Genomic DNA, 21,827 nt, shown 5'->3' with positions numbered 1-21,827 from the left:
AGAGTTGATGCAGTGCCTGTGTATTACATATGGGTAACGGCTGAAGGACCTCCGCCCCTTACTATATTTTCACTTACATGGAACTGTCATATCATCATAGGTTATCACTTGTGGCTGAGCATGATTGCCCTCTAAGTATGGGGTTTTTGTGTTGGGTCCGTAGGTGACTAGGGAGACCTATTCTTGATCCGCAGGTTCTTTCGCAGTGGGGACATTGGTTTCCAAGTAGAAGACTGTCCCAACAAGGGTTGGCTTGATGTGCTTTTCTCTTGATACATTTCAACAACAACAAAATAAGCTGTACATCCCCTCTGACCGCTGTGGTATACTTTATTGTTTCCATGGAAGATAAATGATATAATAGAACTCTCATATAAAGCCCTTTGACTGGCCCATGTGATATACGATTACCTAAATACCCAAATCATAAGGATTTGTGGTGCAACTCAACAGGCATACTTTCCCCTTAATAAACTCTGAGGGTGGAGTTCACTATTGGGGTCCGCAGATGTCTCTGCATTGTGTCAGACCTACATGTCATTTCTGGAATTGTACTGCCATTACACACCCATGTCCAGATGTGCGGTTATTGATTAACAGCAGCAGTACGATGTCCCCGGAGACTGCTGTATAATGAAATTCCATAACCTTACATGAGGAAGAAGTGCTGTATGTATGCTACATTGTAGCATTAGATACAGCAGCTCAGCAGATGGTATCACACATGATGGGATTAGATACAGTGACTCAGTAGGCAGTATTTCACATGAGAAACCAGATAGAATGGCTCAACAGCACCGTATCGCACATGATGGGCTTGGATACACTGCTAGGGATTGCGGATTTACTATGATCTGGTGTCCCTTGTGTCTTGATGTCTCAGGTCTTCTTGGTCACCCGGGATGTGGATGTGAAGTGTATGGTTCTATGGGTCCGTTCCTCGGAGAGTAGAGAAGCAGTTGATGATGTTCTGCGTTACAACATTAGAGAAGAGAAAACAAGTAAGTTTCATTGTGCTTAAAGGTGTAAATATCTGTCATTAAAGGGGTTGTACTTGCCTGTCTTCTGGGGCCACAATCCAACGCTGCATATCCGCTGTCCTCCTATAGACTGCAGCGCCATCGCCTGCTCTTCTGGCATGAGTGCTCATATCCTGGGCACCATGATGCCGGGAGTTCAGAATGGTGACAATGCAGCTGTCACATAATATCTGGGGACAGGGGGACTACAGCGCTGGAACGAGTTGGCAGAAGACGGGTAAGTACAGCTGATTTTGTTATTTTAACACATTTGGTGTAGGCAGTAACAGGAAAACCTCTGTTCTGCTTTTCTGATGATGTCATCGTAAGTTGCCCATCAGACTGGGAACTTTCCTGATCTATTCCTGTTCACACATTGCTCAGTGTAAATGAAAACCTCCAGCAATGGAGTCGCAAACACTCAGCCTTTGGAGCTGAACCACTTCAGCACCAGCTTTCACTGAAACATCTGGAAGTAGACAAGAAGGTCTCTGCTCACTGACAGCAAGCAGAGATCTTAATTTCCATAAGGGCTCCTGCCCACAGACTGATATTTGCTGCAGAATCCGCGGCAGGCGTCCACACCGCGATCTGCAGCAAATAGTGCCAATAGTATGCTATGGGAAATCGATTCTCCCTCCACACTTGCAGAAACAAATTGCAGTTTCTGCAAGCGGAGGGAAAATCGCAGCATGCTCCATTTTTCTGTGGATTCTGCGCGGACAGGTTCCATTGAAGTCAGTGGAAGCCATCTGATCCATGGCCCATCCGGAAGGAACATTGTGGACTGGTCACGTATTCCGCGTCGTCTCCTAGCAAAGGCACTGGATAAAAAATTTGAAAAAAAGAAATCTGTACTGCGCATGTGTGATGGCGAGCCGCCAGGTCCATCCACAGTACTGAATACCAGGCGTCAGGATGAGCCCTTTAAAAGGACACAATTGTCCAAAATGAGTATTTTTTTTATGATTCATGAAAAAAAAATTTCGACAATACTGTGAAAAATGAAATACTAAATATTGTACTTATGTAGCAGTAACCATAAAGAGATAAAAGTCCTGAATGGTAGAACAGAGTCCTCTCCGTTTACACCCCTGCTGGAAGTAATCTCCTTACAGTAGTTAGTAGGTGGGAATGACAGCTTTATTGTTCCCTTGATGGGCCTAGATAAGCATGACCTAGACAGGGGCAATGACAAGGGTGAAAAATGGAGATGCCGAATGGAAAATCTGACAAATCATGGAATGAGATTTCATAAAAGCAATATATATTATATTATATTTTGAAGTATTTCATTGTGCAGTAGTATTACATTAGGATGTGGAAATAACCATAAAATGGCTGGATACCCTAAGTGTTTTTGCTAGGCATGAGTTGTAGAACACTTCCATAAACGGATGTAGACCTCTTGTGCAGTCTCTTTTTTCGCTCACATAGCATTTGTTCCTTGTGTCTGAAGGTAGCTTTTAGCTGATGCCATACTCCGGCACCCTGTGGGGCCGCCTCAAGGTTGGGTACAAGATGTGATACAGGCGGGCATGGCGGTATACAGGTTCTGTATGGTATCCTGTGGCATATCGGTCCATATTTGCTGTAACTGAGCCTCTAGATCGTGCAAACTTATAGGCAGGGGAAGTTGGTGTCGCAGATGGTCCTATACATGTTCTATTGGTGATAAATCTGGTGACTGGGCAGCCACAGAAGTGTGACAATGATGTGGGGACATTCCTGTGACCCCCTTGTGTGTACGGCTGAGCATTATCCTGCTGGGAAATGCCCCTTGGAAGCCGCCATGAGAGGAACACATGTGGCTGTAGGATGTCCTGAACATATCGCTGACCTGTCATTGTCCCTCGTACCACTACTAGGGGTAACCGACTGTTGTATGTGGTGGCCCTACATGCCATCACACCAGCAGTGGGGGCAGTGTGCCGCTCCACCGCAAAGGCAGGATTGAGGTGCTCACCCCTAGGTCTCCCGAAACGAACATGGTCATCATCAGTGATCAAACTAAACCTGGATTAGTCAATGAAGACAATCTGGTTTCACTCCATAGCAGTCCAGTTTCGTCATTCACGACACCACTGCAATTGGAGGAGACGATGGCTGTCCAAGGCAGTACATGTAATAGGAGCTGTGAGACCAAATGTCCTTAAGCCAAGCACCTGGAAATGGTTCTGACAGACGCAGCAGCCTGTAACGATGGTGCCACCCGTCTCTGGATGGCGGGCAATGAAACAGTTGGAGCTGATTGTGCTTGTTGGACAATCAGACGATCCTCTCTGGTGGTGTTTTGTAGGCATCCCGAGCCCAGTCACTGGTCCCAACACCTCCTAACAGTCTGGTCAGAACGGCGCCGGGGGCAGCAATTCGTCAATACGACCATCCAGCTTCTCGCATCCCAATAATGCGCCCCTCTCAGACTCTGGTAACTGGGGTGAAATCTCTTCTCTGCATCGTAGAGGTGTCTAGTGGTCAACAAGCTCTACACAAGCGGAAGAAGAAGTCATTTACACACAAGTAGCCTCTGAGAGCCTTTTATAGACCAAGGGTGGAACCGCTTTTAGGGTCTCAGGTGGCAAGACCGTTCATCTAAAAACTCCACAGCTCTAATCCTTTCTATATCTGCCTGAGATGTAACTGCGTGCCGAGTCTTGCAGTAAAACAACTTCTTCTAGGGGATTGAATTTTATTTTTTTTGCAAGTGTGATTTATAGCCACCAAATTCAATTCTTTGCCTATTGAGTCAGGTTAGGTTCATATTATGTTTGGGATTTAACATTTAGCAAGTACACCAGGAAAGCTCCTGATGCATGTACTAAATGTGCCAGTTTGGTTATATTAACCAGATGGAGGGCAAAACTTTCTGGCCTCTGCCTGGCCAGTATTTCATGGAATACGAAAAGAGGGTATGAAATGGTGTAGCTGAGTATGCCACTTCATACAACAGTATCTGTTAAACACATACATTTTTTCACATTGAGACACTACGGGTAGCACATGCCACTGTATGGCCTCTGCTTAATGTACACATCGTGGCGTAAACATTAAACTGAGGCCATAAATGTGACTTAAATTGAGCCTTAAGGGGCTATTTTAGACCTCTGATAATAAATCTTAGTACATATTCACCTACTTTATTACAATGCCAGACATACAAAAATGTATATATTCATTTTCACGCATACGCATACACATGCACATACACACACAGGCATTTGCACATATCCACAAACACTTTTATATGCACATATACACATTCAAAAAATCACTAATCTAATAGATCTTTTGACCTCATGTAGGCAGTGCTCTTAGTTTAAGGATCTTATTACACTCCCTCATATCCCAGGACAGTCAAGGGTGGAAAACTCAGATAAGACAGCAGTGGATAACTAGCTGCAGAAATCTGATGTGGGAGACAGAGGACACAATACAGACAGGACAGTAAGCGCAGCTCCCTGGTCCTGCATGCACTGCAGGTTGCCGAGTCCTCACCTGCTTGACCCAGCGTCCAGTGTGACCTTCCAGGACAGTGGAGGATGTGCTGCATCCAATAAGTATCGTCCTTACTTCTGTTTCATTGTCTGACAGACCAGGCTGAGCTGCAGGACACCCCTGGTGCTGTGAACCCCGTAGTAGCTGCTATGCCTACTGTGGTGGTAGTTACACCCCCGAGGAGCCCCTCGTTACAACTAACTGCGGCATCCTAATGAAATGTTAAGTGCCCATCTACACAATGTGGTAATGCTGCTCAGAGTATTATCATGGTGTCTGTCAGTTGTCACATGTCTCCCTCTCCTCTTCCCCAGTGTTGTGCTTGGAAGGATCTATGCTCGTATTCAAAGATATATTTAAGCTGGTGGCATTCTACTGTGTCAGCAGGTAAGTAACCGATATGTTACTGTATAAACTGATGAGATGTTGTGTGGTCATATTAAGCTGCAGCTCTGAGAAGTCCCATCTTTAGACCAGTCTCTATATTCATCTGATGTAGGAAATAGTAACTGGCTCATTATAGGGAGTTAGCTGCTGGGGGGTTGTCTGTCCACAAGTTATCTGTTAATAACCTGCAGAATAGTGAGTGCAGCTCTGGAGTATAATACAGGATGCAACTCAGGATCAGTACAGGTAAGTAATGTATCTACGCAGTGACTCCATCAGCAGAATAGTGAGTGCAGCTCTGGAGTATAATACAGGATGTAACTCAGGATCAGTACAGGATAAGTAATGTAATGTATGTACACAGTGACTCCACCAGCAGAATAGTGAGTGCAGCTCTGGAGTATAATACAGGATGTAACTCAGGATCAGTACAGGGTAAGTAATGTAATGTATGTACACAGTGACTCCACCAGCAGAATAGTGAGTGCAGCTGTGGTAATCAGTCTGCACTCATCAATCTTGGTTGTGGTTGTGCTGTGCTTTGCTCTGCTGTGTGGGTTCCAGGGAAAGAGGATCTCTCCGCCTGTGGCCTGCGCCCTTCACCCAAGGGAGGGAGCAGGTGCTTGGGCATGGATGCTGCAGCTGGGTACCATGCTTCAACTCTGGGCCACGCTGAGCTACAGGGGGAGGTGACTTGAGATCCCCTTCCCCACATCCTTTGGAAGCTAGGGAATGCCAAAAGGCCTCTCATGCTAAAGTCGAACCAGAGGGGAAAGTGAGTGGTCCTTTAGAAACTCAGAGGGGGGCCATAAAGATCTGAAACAGACTGGGGCGTAAAGAACACCCGTGAGTCACAGAAAGTGTATGCATTTTTGATTGCATCACATTGTAAGTTGAACGAGGAGTTTGGGAAAAGCTTAAAAAAAACTCAGGACTCTGCTGTGTTGTTCCAGAGCAAAAGCTGACATTTCCACCAAATCCAAGAGTGACTATCTTTGTAAAAATAAGGAAACCTGAGAAGAAATTGAGACATAAAAAGAAAAAATAGGCTTTATTTTGAATAACAGTGGTCCCTTCTTCGAGAAACTAATGACTACTGGTTTATTGCCATGGCTGAGGTGAAGAAGGGGTTAACCCACAGTGAGGTAGAGACAGGGTTAATCTAGTGTGCCCAGGATGAGGTGACTGAGGGCTGTTGGCAGGGGGGGCAGCTCTTGCAATGCAGTGGAATACCACCCGGACAAGTAGCTTTACCTTCTACCACAGAATCTGGGTCCGGCTCAGCTGGTGAGGAAAGTGACATCAGCTCGGGAGGGAAACTGATGGAGGAGATCAGTCGCCTGGAATCGCTCCACTGGTGGTTCTTTGGAGATGAATTAGGTGAAGATACAAATATGTCCAGGAGAAGGAAGAAGAAGCCTGCAGGGGTGATGAGACTTGGTGGTTACCTTCCCAGAGCGTTACAAACCAACCTATACTATACTACACAGATCCCGTAATTCAGTCCTGCCCTGATTCTCAAGTGAATCGGGCACATAGGACTAGGGAGAATATGGAAGCACAGGTTGTGTGTAAGAAGGCAGTCCCTGTTAGTGATGGTAGCAGGGACAGTATCGGGGAACGATTGGCTGAAAAGCTGGACATTGATGGCTCAGGAAAAGGCAACCCAGCGGTGGGTCATCAGCTTGTTGGTTCTTGTGGTCCAGGTCACTATCTAGTACACCAGGAGGGAGGTGAAGAAAAGCAAGAAGTTGGCTACACAACAAAGGAGACTTGAGAAATGTCATAAATCCAGGGAACAGGGTGAATCCCAGGTGTGAGGTAGGGTGACCTCTGGCACTGATCTAGATGAAAAGATAAGGATTGAGAGGAAGGAGAAGGAGATTGCCACATCTTATTCCTCTCACACATGAGAGTTTGTATGAAGTTGAAAGAAAAGTAGCTAGAGAAGAAACTGGGTGATAGGAAAAAGAGGAGGGGAAGGTCTCCTTCCCTGGAGTATATATCTGTCCATTTGTACTACTCACCCTGATCCAAGTATCTGATGAAGGCCTCGCTGGCTCCCCTCTGGTCAAACTCTCCAACAGATATCAAGCCATTCATTCCATTCCTCCCTCTTCTTTGGAAGGTGAGGGTGAGGTGCCTAAGGTGGTAGCATGGTATAGGGGGAGTACTCACTGATCCTCTTTAGGGGCTGCAAAGTTTTCAAGAGGTGAGGTTGGGCCGATGTTATCAGACAATGGCTCCAATATATTTACAATGGATACCACTGTACAGCTTGAGAGGACAAATCCTTCATCAGAAAGGGTGGCTAGGAGGGATAATAAGAAAATGACCATCTAATCACTCTTAATGGAGGTACTCATCCCGTTGACGCTAGCAACTATTAATGTTGCTAACATTAAGTCAGATGCGGCTAGGTTTGCAACTATTGATTTTCTCTGCCATGAAGCCAACGTTTTATTTTTGCAAGAGACCAGGCTGCTAGATTTGGCGGCCATGCGTAAGACTAAGCAGGAGTGGAAGCACAGATCTTCTTGCAGATGAGCTGTATAGCAGGGTGGCAGTCCTTTTTTAAGACTGCACAGGTTGAATGCAGACAAATGATCAAACTAGAGATGGGGAAGTGCCTGATCTTAAATATTCTCCTAAAGGGACGAGTTTCGGCTCATTAACCAGCCCACAGTAGATTGGACCGGAAAAAATCTCTTTGAAGACTAAGCCTTTTCTTTTTACATGTTGGCAGGTGATCTTTGCAGGAGAATTCAAAACTGTGACAATGCCCAGGAAAGAGGAGGTTCCAAAGGCCATCAGACTTATGACATTGTTGCACTAAATAGTATAGTTAGTGAGGCTCTTCTGGTGGATGTCCACATTTGGCACCCTCCAGAGCACAAGAGGTTCACCTGTCTTACAGGTAGTGATTGTAAGTCTAGGATAAATACGCTCATTTAAGGGAGGAAGCGGTCTCCACACCGTTATTGGTGGTGGAGATAGAGTTCTACAATCGCTGTCTTTGTTTTCTTTAAATGTTACAGAGATCCCTTGGATGGGCAGTGCTCTGTGAAGCTGCATTCGTCTCTTCTGGAAGAACTGTAAATAAGACTTTCCTTTTGAGGAATTTCTTTAGAGCCAAGATCCTTTACTGGGCCTATGTAGTAGTAAACCAGAGTGGAGGGAGATGTCCAAACATTGGGTGGCGCGGTTTTTCTTTCGGCCCTCTAACTTCAGAGGACCGAATGAGGAAGAAACTCTAGCATCTTGTTTTGACTGGGGGTAGCCATGTGGCAATCTCTAGAGTGAAAGGTCTGCTTAAGAGATGTCTTTGGTTTTTGAGAAGGACTTTGGAAAGTATTACTCGCTTGACCCTTACAGAAATCCTTCTACTCACATCTTTTGGAGAGGAAGGAAATAAATTGCGCCAGGATGTCTGCTTTCCTGGCTGAGACTGTCCCTGAGCCAGAAGTAGACCCCTGTTAACATTTTGGCTGGAGCGATTATGGAAAAGGAAGTAAAATTGTCAATTGATTGGCTTTGGCTCAAAAAGTCGCCAGGTCCGGATAGCTTAACATTTGAGTTTTAAAAGACCTTTTAAAGACCTTTTGATTCTCTTGTTGACGGAGGTTTTTAATGAGTGTCTATCCTCAGGTTTTTAATGAGTGTCTATTCTGCCAGAATCCATGAGGAGGTCAGCTCTAATTGTCTTGTCAAAGGGTAAAGATTAGTTCCATTTTGGGAAGTGACATCCCATAGTGCTGCTCAATATGGACAGAAAGGTTTTGTCCAACATGCTTTTCAACACGCTGGTGAAATTTGCATTGTAGCTTATTTCGGGGACTCGCCACTGCTCAATTCCAGGTTGCAGCACATTTAGTGATGTGCTCAGTATCTGGGGAGATGTAGAGTGGGGCAGGGCAAACCTTGAAAGAGTTTTTTGCTGTCCTTGGGTCAGGCTAAAGTTTTTGATCGGGTAAATTAAAAGTACCTGTGGTCTGTTCTTTTTGCGGTACAACCTTCCATGGGGGGGTTGTCAATTGGCTTAAGGTCTTATATGCAGAGGCAGAGAGTTTTCCCCTAGTGAATGGTTGAATTGGTTGCCCTTTTGAAGTTGGTTCTGGGGTCCACCAGGTGTCTCCTTGAAGCCCTTTGCTATATGTGTTTTGCTATTGATCCCTTCCTCAGAAGGGTAAAACGTGGGCCATTGGAGGGCACAGTGTATGCATTTTGACAGAACCTCTCTGGACACAAGCCTATAGCCTGTTCTTTTAATTGTTATGGGGGGGAAAGAGGTTGAACCTAGTTAAGAGGGAGGTTACTTGCCATACTAGGAGACTAGGCTTGTTGGGTACGATCAACCCAGTAGTAGTCTTAGTGGATATCTTTTTTTAAAGGTCATTATTGCCAACCTCTGGACAGAGAGGGTTCCTCTGTGGGTACCCTACTGTAATGGATGGTTTCATCCTTCCTTTTAGGAATGGGAGACAAGACAGCAAGTGAAGGACCTCCACACATCACACAGACCTCCCCCAGATTATGTTATATTGGTTCTGAAGGCTATACGCCAATGGGGTCTGGATATATGGGAAGTCTGCACACTGACTTGCTTCTAGGGACAATTTGCTCTCGTGGATTGCCTAAGTCAATACCTGAGGGTAAGGCTGATTCTTTTAAATTCTGTAAGAATCCCTTTAAAGTAGTGGGACTTGGCTAGGCTTTTTCCTATATATAAGGGATAATCTGAAGTGTAGGAGCACTAAGGAAAGGGGTTGTACCAAGAGGTGTGTGGAAACAATCTGGAGCGCATGGAGCACTTCCTGCTTTATTGCTCTTTTATGTAGAGGTATACAAGAAGGTAGTGGCTTCCATCGGTTGGCCTCAGGTAGCTGACCTTACCTATGCTGAGTGGTGTTATGGTGCTTTCTCACAGACATTTGACTGAAGAAAAAGTGCTACATACCCATCTGTATGTGCACAGTGATTCCACCAACCGAATAGTGAGTGCAGCTCTGTAGTATAATGCATATGTAGATGATGATCAAAAGTGGGCATATGCCGTTCAAATTCTGCTCATACCTCCTATTCCCACAAGAAAAAGCGGAAGAGTAAGTTACCCAGTAGTCCAGAGCCCAACACTGACTTCTGTAGGGTTTGTGTGACATACGGTTACTCAAGGTATTAGTGTATCTTGATGCCACCGGAATCTAGGGGTTTGACAGGAGGAACGTCCCTCTCGCACCCCCAGCTCCCGATAGGGTCTAGGATGGCAGGTCCTAGCAGCACAGTGTGCATAGATTACAGAGCTCTGAGCAGCATAACGCTCAGGGTAAAAGCTCTACTTAGGCTTACATTATGAGCTGTAAATGCTGCCATGTTACAGCTGTAACATGGCAGCATTAACATGTAGTAATGTAAGCGTAAACCTACATCTTACCCTCACCCTAACTTCCCCCGCTCACAGGTGGCGCTCGTCACCAGTCAAGCTCCGCTGCCTTAAGTGTAAGCTCTGTGTGGTCCGCTTCCGCACTCAGTGCTGCCGTCCTCAGTGGTTGTCCTCCACCGGTGGCACTGTGACATGCGTGCCCGCCGCTCCATCGCTGACACCTGCAGCCCTCAGCGTTTCTGGTCCGCCGCCGGGAAAGCTGCATCAGGTGGGTGGTGGAAGGTAGCCGGTACGTGCTCCTGCACTCTGCCACCGGCGTATTACCTTCTCGCCTCCCTACAGCCGCCGGTCTGTTAAACAGACATTGGGTGGGGGGTGAAGCGCCGATGCCGCCACAGTAGTAAGTGCTTCAGAAGAATGTTGCGTCAGTGCTACAACTGTCAGCCGGGTAGCACCTTTTGCTTCGCTAGGCAGCCTGCCCGTTTGCACCACGGCCTGCAGGAAATATTTCACCACAAATTCTAGTGGCCTTCCAGGACCTATTTGCCAGACTTATGTGCAGCCACTCAGGTATAGGGGGCATCACCCCCCCCCCCCCTTCCTGTCAGTCTTGACTCCACCAGGCCTTCCTGGTGGCATCAAGATACGCTAATACTCTTACTTAATGCTTGTGACTCTCTTGTGATGCGTCTGCCACCAGACATTTTTGTTAACCCTTACAGTTGTGTTTCATGAGCCTTACTTAAGAGATTTTCTTTGATTATTTTGAAAAGGAAAGTCTTGTGGTAAAAGGTACCTTTTACACAGGGCGATTATCGCCCAAATAATCGCTGGAAACTGATTTTAGGAGATAGTTTGCCTGGTATACACACAGCCACTGACTGGGCACTGAGCGAGAAATTTAGCTCCCCTAAAAATCAAGCGACTATGAGCCCATGTAAACAGGTAGTCCCTCACCTTTGAACATCTGCCTGTTCACAGTGAATAGAGGCAGATGCGTTCCTTCTCCATTCACTGAACTATAGCTCCGGCATGAAAGCACTGGAGCCATAGTCACAGAGACGACTGTCAGGGACTTATGCAAACAGTCGTCCTATGCAAAGGTACCTTTTGTTGCAGTACAGTCCCATCCCTTGTCTCATGTGATACAGCTCACTTTGGGAATCATGTAATGCTATTACCCTGTGGCCTTGTGGAGGTTTAACCTTCTGTTCTGTATTTTGTTGAGAAACTTCCCCTTCTGCACTTGATACAATTTTGACATCTACAAAGCGTTCTGCAGTGTTTACCAAGTGATCTCCCATTTTACACATTTTCTTTTGTAGAGATATTTTGCCATCTGTACTGAAGCTGCCATCTGCGATATCCAGTGCCCAAAGCCTACAAGACCTTGAAGACATTTCCAATCGTGGCACAGGTGAGCTAAATATTCTTGCCTCACACTCCCTCTTTTCAAACTACTACTTCAAGCTTGATCTGAAAGTTGTGAACTCTCAAGGCATGCTGAGAGGGTACTAGTGCAATGTCTCCACCAGATGTATGGGTGGAGACATGGGTTGGCCGGCCTTAGTTAAAGGGTACGCCTAGGTGATGGGCACAGCTGTGGATTGGATGCCGCACGCACACCTCCCCAGAAACACATGTACTACCCATCCCCTTGACAAGCTCACACATCTCCCTGCTGGGCTCCCATTTCCGCTTGTGTCCCTCCGTTGCTGCGCTCACACATCTCCCCGCCAGACTGCCATGTCAGCTCCCTTCCCCCTGCTTCCGCAGCAGCCGACCCCGCTGTTGCTCTCTTTGCTGGCCTCCTCCTCTCCCATCCACCGCTGGCACTGCCACCAACCCCGCTCTCACCGTCCATGGCGCCGGTGGCAAACCCTGCTCTTGCCATCCATGTCTCCCCGCCACCACAGCAGCAGCAGCCGGCCCCACTGTCACTGTCATCACTGGGCTTGCTGCTGCTGTGTGCAGGAGCTTGGAGCTGTTGCCGAGACACGGACACCCTGACGGGAGGACGTCCGGTACCTGACGTGCACTGTGCTCTCTGCGGGGAGCAAGGACACCCACACAGCCTGTGTGTGTCATAGTGTGTGTGGGTAGTACTCCAGTAGAACAGGTTACCATGGGAGGTGGTGAGTTCCCCTTCAAAGGCTGGACAAATCTGTCTGGGATGATTTAGTGATCCTGCACTGAACAGGGGGTAGGACCCAATGACCCTGGAGATCCCTTCCAACTTTACCATTCTATGATTCTATGTCTTGACCCATAGTTCTGGTGGAGACATATTGCATCAGTACCTGCTGGGAGATGTAGTGTCACATAATAATTTAATCTCCCTTTCTAGGATTACCCTTGATGCAGTTGTATAAAAAAAAAAAAGAATTAGGCTGTAATGTCAAGGAACTTTATTTTATGCAGTTACCTATGTGCAGTTGAACACTGAGATGAGAGTAGAAGTTCCCAGAAAGAGGCTGTAACCTTCTGGGTAAAACTGGCCTGTTGCGTTAAGTTACACAGAACTTTCCCGGTATTTGGCGTAGTTCAACTGGAGAACTTTTTCACCTCCTGAAGTTCTTGTAAGGACAAGTGCAGCTAGTGGGGGTGCTGTAACATGTTATATGGGGATTACTATTTAAGCAACTTTCTAAAAAGTTATGTACTTTACATGGGGACATCTAAAGATCAACCGTTAACTACAATGTTCCCTCCACAAATATTTGGGGGATATTTTAAAGTGAATTTCTACTTTTTACCAGCATGTCATTGTTATGTTCAGAATTATGTGTTGATTAATTTATTTACTATATCTTCAAAGGGGTCAGAGTTCAGTTTTTCTGACATAGCTCCAAATACCCTGTGTAAACATGGATAATAAAATTGTAGCTGCCTGTTGCAAACACTAGGGGGAGCTTAGCAGCTTTTTGCCCCTCAGCCTTTATATCATATTATAATTTGTGAATAAATATTCGTGTGTTTTTATTTCCTTGCATAGGATTCTGGGATTCTTCTATAAAAGACAAAAGGCTTTCAAACTCCTCTCAGTCCGGGAAATCCACTGCTCCCGGGAATTGTGGCAGTAGCAATGCCAACCATATGCAACGCACTTCAAGTGAACTCGGTGACTGTACGTGTGAAATAGAGATTTCTGTTGGAAATGACCGGCTGTGGTTTGTCAGTCCTATATCTTTAGAAGAATGTAGCAACGTAAAGACTTCTGATAAACTTCCTCTTACTAACTGTATTACAAAGCCAGAAATTCAGCAGCCCAGAATCATGCATCGGAGACCTCCTCCCCCTCCACCCCCTTTACATAAGCCTCCTCTGCCCTCTGTTCCTCCATCTGCTCCTCCTCCTCCAAATTATATACGTTCACACTCTTACTCATATCCCTTAAGCTCTCCTACGAAACCAAGACCATCAACATCCGAAAGAGAGTCTCCTGCTTCAGAGTCACCCTCAACTCCATCTCCTCCAGCTAAGCCTCCTACAGTAGAGACCCATACGGAGCCTTCTCCAACTGCAGCGCCTACTGGGACTTTGATATCAGAGACTTCTACTGAGTGTTGCTCACTTGAGCAGCCTCAATCTTCAAATCTATGCTCCTCACCGAAGACATCTATACCCAACCTTGTTGATCTACTTGATCACTCTTCTCCAGTTGAGCATCCCATTATCTCTCTTCCATCTGATCCTATCCCAGAAACGTCACCTGATCTTCTTTCTCTGACTGAATCCAGTCCCCATTCTTCTCAATCAACTTCCTTTCCTTCTCCTCTTCCTTCACAAACCGACTCCACCCTATTTACTTCCCATAACAAAGACCAGGAAGACCATCAGGTTGAGACACCTTCAGTTCCTTCTGCTGATGTAGACCTTCTTAAGGAACCTTTGGAGAACATGAAAATCAATATATTTGGGAATGACTCTTCTCAACAACAAGAAACTCATACTCCAGTTCGTGCTCCTCCCGCTGTGCCAAGAAGGCGACAGTCTGCTAATGTAATTGAAAATAAATCTGGTATGTTCGTGATGAAGGATGAGCTAGAGGGAAGGAGAAGTCTAGGCCTGGCTGTGCCAAAATCTGATATTACAATCAAGAAAACTGAGATGTCCCCCAAGCAGAACCGTGTAATGGTTGAAAATGGGAAGAGGACTGCTCCGGTTCCTCCACCAAGAAAGAAAAAAGTTACCTCAGAGTCATTCTCCATTCCACCTGATAAAGGCAAAGATGATGCTAAAAATGTCTCGGAGACTGAAAAACTTTCAAAAGCTTTGGGAAGCCAAAGCAACAAGAGTGGCGGTAAAGCAATGGACAGGAAAGTGTCTCGGCAAAAGAGGTTCTCCACCCCATTTCCAAAGACCTCCAATCCATCTCTGCCTTCACATGGATCAGACCCTACACTGGCAAACCCAGAGGCAGATTCCTATTCCACCAGCAGTGTAGAAGAAGACTCTGAGCCACCTGCAAATCCCTCAATCAAGAAGTCACATTCATTCATGCTGGACAGGGCTAAGAACCGATTGTCCATTGTAGCCATTACCAATGTCTTCTCTGCCTTCATGTCTGCAGACCGGAAGCTGCAGAAGAGGATCACTGAGCTTGCTCACGATAAAGAGTCATACTTTGGAAACTTGGTCCAGGACTATAAAGCTTACAGCTTGGAGATGATGGCTAAACAGAGCTCCAGTACAGAAATGCTCCAGGAGATCCGGCTCATGATGACTCAACTGAAGAGTTACCTGGTGCAGAGCACGGAGCTGAAGTCTATGGTTGATTATACAATTTACACTGATGACAAAATAGGTAAGACTGATTTTAATTTGCCCATTAATTAAACCCTCTATACCTGCAGCAGTTGAGCTTACTTTAGTTGTACAGATCATAGCGATTTATTGAAATTTTTCTGGTTAAATCCAACCACTTCTCTACTGTTGCTATCTCACTTTCTTAAGGCTGCTCAAACACTGCTATCCCGCTGAACACACCCCATACACAATGCATGCTTGGCTCGGCGGAGCATGCATGTGTTCTGAATGTAGGGAATGGAGCATGCTGCTCCCAGATTCCTATGGCAGTGACTTACCTTCCAAGAACAAGAGGATTGAGGGGTCAAAATCCAACAGCCCAATCCTCATCTCCTCTATCCTCTACCATTGGGGAAGAGCCAGGAGGCCGCCACACACATTAGATATTCAGACAGTCCTGCCCAAATTGGCAGTTTGAACAATCTCTAATATGTATGATGAACCTACGGCTGCCCATAGCTATGATGGACACAGAAGATGCACCTGGCCCCTCCTGAGCCTTAGGGAGCCCATAAGGTTTCTCTTCATCGGACCAACTAATTGGAGTCAAGCCTTATGGTTAGGGGTCCTGTTACAAGGTAGCTTCAAATTTTCGTCTTTAGCCATAGACATGAGATGTTTATCTGCAGATCATTGACATATCCAGCTTATTTTAGTAAGAGAAACTGTGTGGCAAACAAATGTGTATTGGCCAAACCCACTGATCATCTAATATGTACAGAGACCTACTGGCTTTCTCCTGATCGTGGATGTCGGGGGTGAAAAGGATTGGGCAGTTGGATTTCATCTGCTTGATCGCTTTGTTCTTGCAAGGGAAGTCGCTGTCAGAGGTTTGTGGGAGCAGCTTTCTCTCCTCTCTATATTCACAAAGTACATATGCTTGGCCAACAGCTATCTAATGTGTATGGCCGCTACAAATGTCAGATTGTTAGCAGATCACCAAATTTAGACAAAAAGAGAGCGGGGGGCAAGTGACAGAAGCGATGTATGATGCCCTGAGCAGCGTTCTTCTATTCTGAAGATTAACGCTTATCATTTCATTAGGCATGTGGTTGTTCTTATCTGTGGTTCCATCTACTGATAATCTCATGTCTTGGTGGTTATACAGTAAGATAAGCAGCTGAGTGATCTCCCTGTACAAGGGAATATCTGATATATACATTGTATATAGGGACTATTGCTTGCTGAGGGGCACCGTTATCATGTTTGTAAATTTTCTCAATGAAGAATAAATCTGGTCAATAAAGATGATGTAGAGGCAGCTCATGAACCAGCAGTGAACCACCACTATTGTGGATGCAGCTCTGGGTGTGACTGGAGTAGAAGATGTGACATAACTCCTGATTGTTAAAGCAAAGTATTTGCAAAGTGACTCAACATTATGTTTATGTAAAGTGATTGCTATGCTGGAATATCCCTCCTCCATGTAACCATTGCCTCTTTCTCTTAATGCAGATGCCATAGTGGAGGCTGCTCTATGTAAGTGCGTCCTGAAGCCCCTGAAAGCACCAGTTGAATGTTATTTGCATGAGATCCACAATAAGGATGGATCGTTGAGACTGCTTACGGAGAACCAACAGGTCATCCAGGAGATGACCACCACTGACCTAGGGGTCACCACCAGCGTGCCAGACAGCGGGGTAATGGAGAAAATTCTGCAGAAGTTTGGCACCATGCACAAGACCTACTCCCCAGAGAAGAAGATAACCTATCTCCTCAAGGCTTGTAAACTTATCTATGACTCCATGGCAGCAGGAAACCCAGGTATTTACTATTGGTGTGATTCATAGGTTGTATGGAGCCTCTGGTGTGCCAAATCTGCAGCCCAGAACTACTCTCAGTAGGGCGTAAGGGAAGTGAACACTGCCCATAGTACCCTTTTTAACAGGCCAATAATCACCCAATCATTGCTCATGTAGCAAACACACATTTGTAGGTTGATTTGCTGCTTTTGTGCAACCAGAAAATTTGGCAGCACATCATGTTGTGTGACGGGATGGGACGATCAAAGTGCATGGGGGACGAACGATCATTTGTCTGCATAGAGGCTGATCGGTCTTTGTAAAAGCCAATTAAACGAGTGCCAATCTCTCTATAACTGGCACTCCGTCAAATACCTCATATTGGTGTATATAAAAGGAACTTTCATATATATTGATACCCTTTACGGCATTATGTGTAGCTAGAGTGGTATTATCAGTGGGGTTACATAGGACTGCAAACGTCTAGTATGTTATTTTTACTCAATTCTAAATGTTTTAACCCTTTCCAATCCACTGTCTGACGTCTTTTTACATTCTAATTTGAAGCTTGTACAGCTCCAATGTCACTAAACGTCCGACAGGTTATTCTTACCGTCTATTGCCAGCCACTCCGCTTTCGGAGCCTCTCTGGTGCACACACACTGGCTTTAGCCAGCAGATGGCACCGTTGTATAATATATAGTTCAATAACAATAAAAGACAAGCTCGGCTTCTTCGTTTTATTTTATACCAGCAGCGCCCCTTCCTCAGTTATAGCTGTGGATACACTATTACAGGTAACAGATTAATAAAGAAAGACATGTACAATAATTATAGTGCATAAAAAGTAGTTAAAGAGCATTTTATGCAGGCATAAAAATCATTTGGCGTTTGCCAGTCGTGTCCATCAGCTGGCTGGAAAAGTTAGGACATACGTTGCTGATGCCGGACCCTTTTAGGCTCCGCTCTAAAAGATAGGTCTTGCCCTATCTTTAAGCTTGCATCAGCCGGAAGCTCCCATAGAAGCCTATAGGAGCTGCCAGGAGGGGGAGGGACTTTAGCAGCCACTAGCGCTGCTAAACTACCTACCCCTCCCTTCCACTCCCTTTGACTGCTTCTATGGGAGCTTCTATTGCTGTGATCAGCCGGAAAAAGGGTGGGGAGTAAGGCAAAGCCTTCATTTTTCCCGTCCAACAGAATTTTGGCTGTGGCGTATAAACGCTGCAGCCGGCTGTATGAATGGGTGAGAAAACGTAAGATTTAGCCGTGACTTGGTCGTGGCTTTCTCTCGTTCACAGTGATGTGGACAGCCAAAAATCGCAACTCCCGTGTGGATAAAGCCTAACACACAGTGACAACCCCTACTACATTAGAGCCCTTTTAAACTGCATGATTGTTCATATTGTCACGGGATCGTGTAACTATGTATAATAATTGTTCAGTCTAAACGCTGCCAGCAACTAAACAGCAATTTGTTTACTTATCGCTCATTGTTCAGTTTTTTGCTGGCATAAAAATCAAATGCTGATTGGCCCATGTAAACAGGAGTTATAGGAGTTTACTGTGCATGGAAGCGGCAGCTGGAAGTGATCTCCATCCTGCTCTGCCTCCATTCACTGAATGATCATCGCTCTTGTGTGAAAGTGCAGGAGCAATAATCGCTGGGACGACTGTCAGGCACATAAGTGCCCAACAATCGTCGCGTGTAAAAGGATCCTTACTTCTTTACACGGCACAATTATCGTTCAGAAAATCGGTCAGTTTAAATGCAGGCAATGACGAACAAGAGTTGTGAGGTTCCAGCCGCCATAGAAATTGGCGCCAGCTCAGGCAGTTTTTAACTACTTATTCAATGTTTCACATAGGAATGTAAAACGCTAAGAATCATGCAGTCTAAACAGGCCGCCCGAGCGCCAACAAGCTGGTGATAGAGTAATTAGCTTGTTCGATAACGCTAACGAGAATCGTCCCATGTAAGAGGGGCTTTTGTTTCTTTGTTTTCCAAACACATCAACTATAGTGTCTCTCTGTAAAGGCTGCCCATACACATTAAATGGCTTATCTCCCAGGCTAAATCTCCCTTCTCTCCAACTAATATCTTCCGTCGGGAGGCCCCCATACACATCAGATGACTAGCTGGACCCACTGCTCTCTATAAAATGTGTATGGCCACCCTAATGGGCAACAAATCTCCAGAAAGTTTATTCATAATGGATAATGATGCACAAGAAGTTTGTAAACTCTTTTCCTTCTAGGAAAGCACCATGGAGCTGATGACTTCCTGCCAGTTCTCATGTATGTCTTGGCCCAGTGTGACCTTGTGGCTCTTCTCCTGGATGTGGAGTACATGATGGAGCTGATGGACCCTGCTCTGCAGCTTGGAGAAGGTAACACCTGATGATCAGCTTCACCAAAACCCACTACTAATGAAAACTATAATTAAATCAGGTCAGCCGGCCAGGATGATTATATATGGGTCAAGTAGAACAGTCCAGAGTCGGGGGGTACTATACTGATCAAAATATGGTTCAATAGAATCTTTGGGGGGGGGGGACATGGGGTGTCTAGTTCTCAACATAATTGGCAAAACATGCATGTAACACATAATATGGTACCTCTTGTTTGAGGGTGCATTCACACGAACGTATATCGGCTCGGTTTTCACGCCGAGCCGATATACGTTGTCCTCATGTGCAGGGGGGGAGGCTGGAAGAGCCCAGGAGCAGGAACTGAGCTCCCGCCCCCTCTCCGCCCCTCTGCACTATTTGCAATGAGAGGAGGCGGAACGGGGGTGGGGCTAAGTTCCGGGAATTAGCCCCACCCCCGTTCCGCCTCTCCCCATTGCAAATAGTGCAGAGGGGTGGAGAGGAGGCAGAGAGGGGGCGGGAGCTGAGTTTCTGCTCCTGGGCTCTTCCAGCCTCCCCCCCCCTGCACATGAGGACAACGTATATCGGCTCGGCGTGAAAACCGAGCCGATATACATTCGTGTGAACGCACCCTGAGGTCTATGAAAGTAAATTGAGTCTCTTTGATCCATTCACACCTGTGTATGTACATTGTGTATAATGCGCATGTAAAAAAAAAAGAACACAGCATGTTCTATTTTACTGATAGAGTCCTATTATGCTCTATGGGTGTGTAGTAAATGCTGTACATACACAATTATGTTGCATATGTGCGGCATTTATATGCAAGGGCGGGAGGTAAAAAAAAAAAATGAAACCAGGAAAACTGCAGATGACAGCGTGCGTGCGATACACTGTCATGCACAGTGCAAATCGCTGCCATATGTGACGATATCCCTGCTTACCGCCAGCTCACACAGCGGTAAACCGTTGCATTATACACACAGTGTTTTACCAAACCTTTGTGTGTGCCCAGCCTTATCAGCAGTTTTACACTCCCATCTAGTGGCCCCATTGAGGTACTGCAAGCAAAAAGTCTAAGTTGACAGGTTTAACACAACTTTGCTTGTACAAGAGTAATTTTTGCAGCTACCTTCAGTGATGTTAATCATATGTATTCTCCTACAGGCTCCTATTATCTAACCACAACATATGGCGCTCTGGAGCATATAAAGAATTATGATAAAATCACGGTCACAAGACAACTAAGTATGGAGGTTCAGGACTCGATCCATCGCTGGGAGAGGAGACGTACACTGAACAAAGCAAAAGTTTCTCGCTCATCAATACAGGTAAACTTGCCAGGGAGTTTCTGCTGAATAGGTTATGTATGAGGTTAAATGTACAATGTTAGTGTTTTTGTCTAGTGCAGGGTGGCAGCAATCTGTCAGGCGGTCTAAATAAAAGAGGAATCAAAATAAAAACTGCTAAAAGCTCCAGGATGCATTTTGAGCTGGCTGGCATCTTTTTACATGTTCTCTTTTAATGAGCTGTGTCCTGATTGGCTGGAGTATATACTGTATTAGCAATGCATGCTAATGTGTCCAGAATATCGTCCACCACAGAGTGGAATCCCAACGTTTTGGCGTACACATGGACTTACAGCATTTGGGTTTTCAAGAAAAGTTTTTTTTTGTTTGTTTGTTTTTCCCCCTTATAGCTTAAGTTCTGTCACTGTATCACAGCTAAAGCTTTGCTCAATTGTATCCAACCTAGATTGTTTCTCAACTCCAGTCCATATATGTTCCCCAAGAGGTCATAATTTGAGGATATCCTATAGGCAGAACACCTGTGACAATTTCTGAGGCGCTGACAATAATAAATCACTTGTGCAATGCTAAGATCCTGAGCATATGACCTGACAAGGGAACTTGAGTTGAGAAACACTTGTATAGGCCAAGCTCACATCTGTGCTCCTGCCTCTTGTGAAGGATGGAGCTAGTCAATGGAAATCTACCAAAGTACCTGAACCACCAGATCTAGCTCATCCAGAGTTTTGTGCTGGAGACTCCTATATAAATGTGAATGTAACCTTAGGCCAGCTTCACACTGGCGAGGGCGGTATCAGGCCGTGATTCACAGCCCAATACCACCCTCGCAATCCATGTGAAACCCCTGGAAGCGAGGCAGTTTTACTTGCTTTCCTGCAGGGCTTAAGGAATTCCTCGGCATTGCTGTCACAGCCACAGCAGGGGATCATGATGTTCGCCCATTTTTTTTAATGGGGCCAGATACAATAGGCGATATCGCAAAAAGGACGGACATGCTGCAATTTTTTTTTTCATGCAGCATCGCAGGAGTAAAAACCTTGCAGATGAGAATGAAATAATTGAAAATCATTGGTTTCATAATCATTCATTTTCATTCACTCTCGCATTGCACGATCTTCTCGCCAGTATGAAGCTGGCCTTAGGCCTGATTTATATTTAATTATTGGATCCATTAGGGATGTCCCATCAGGGTGTACATTTTTTTTTTTATCCCGGAAACAAACGAGATTATTCTTTACAAGTCACTGGTCAGACCACACGTGATATTGTAGTTTTGGGCAGCGGTACAATATTACATGTTATAGTCACTGATTACTTCA

The 21,827-nt window shown here is 45.5% G+C and overlaps 1 protein-coding gene across 3 annotated transcripts in view; it reads left to right on the top strand.

Annotated features, from left to right (window-relative positions):
• RIN3 (Ras and Rab interactor 3) overlaps positions 1 to 21,827 on the top strand; it is a 78,225-nt gene that overhangs the window by 55,183 nt on the left and 1,215 nt on the right. For all 3 annotated transcript variants that reach the window (XM_066607531.1, XM_066607529.1, XM_066607530.1), the window contains 7 exons: positions 884 to 1,001; positions 4,829 to 4,901; positions 11,607 to 11,698; positions 13,277 to 15,088; positions 16,546 to 16,854; positions 19,088 to 19,219; positions 20,366 to 20,529. In XM_066607531.1, the coding sequence (XP_066463628.1) occupies positions 884 to 1,001; positions 4,829 to 4,901; positions 11,607 to 11,698; positions 13,277 to 15,088; positions 16,546 to 16,854; positions 19,088 to 19,219; positions 20,366 to 20,529 (2,700 nt within the window). The remainder of the gene's footprint in view (positions 1 to 883; positions 1,002 to 4,828; positions 4,902 to 11,606; positions 11,699 to 13,276; positions 15,089 to 16,545; positions 16,855 to 19,087; positions 19,220 to 20,365; positions 20,530 to 21,827) is intronic.

Source organism: Eleutherodactylus coqui, chromosome 6, assembly GCF_035609145.1.
Source record: "Eleutherodactylus coqui strain aEleCoq1 chromosome 6, aEleCoq1.hap1, whole genome shotgun sequence".
Lineage (NCBI taxonomy): Eukaryota > Metazoa > Chordata > Amphibia > Anura > Eleutherodactylidae > Eleutherodactylus > Eleutherodactylus coqui.
The sequence above is the reverse complement of the archived record's forward strand: the minus strand, read 5'-3'. Positions and strand labels throughout refer to the sequence as shown.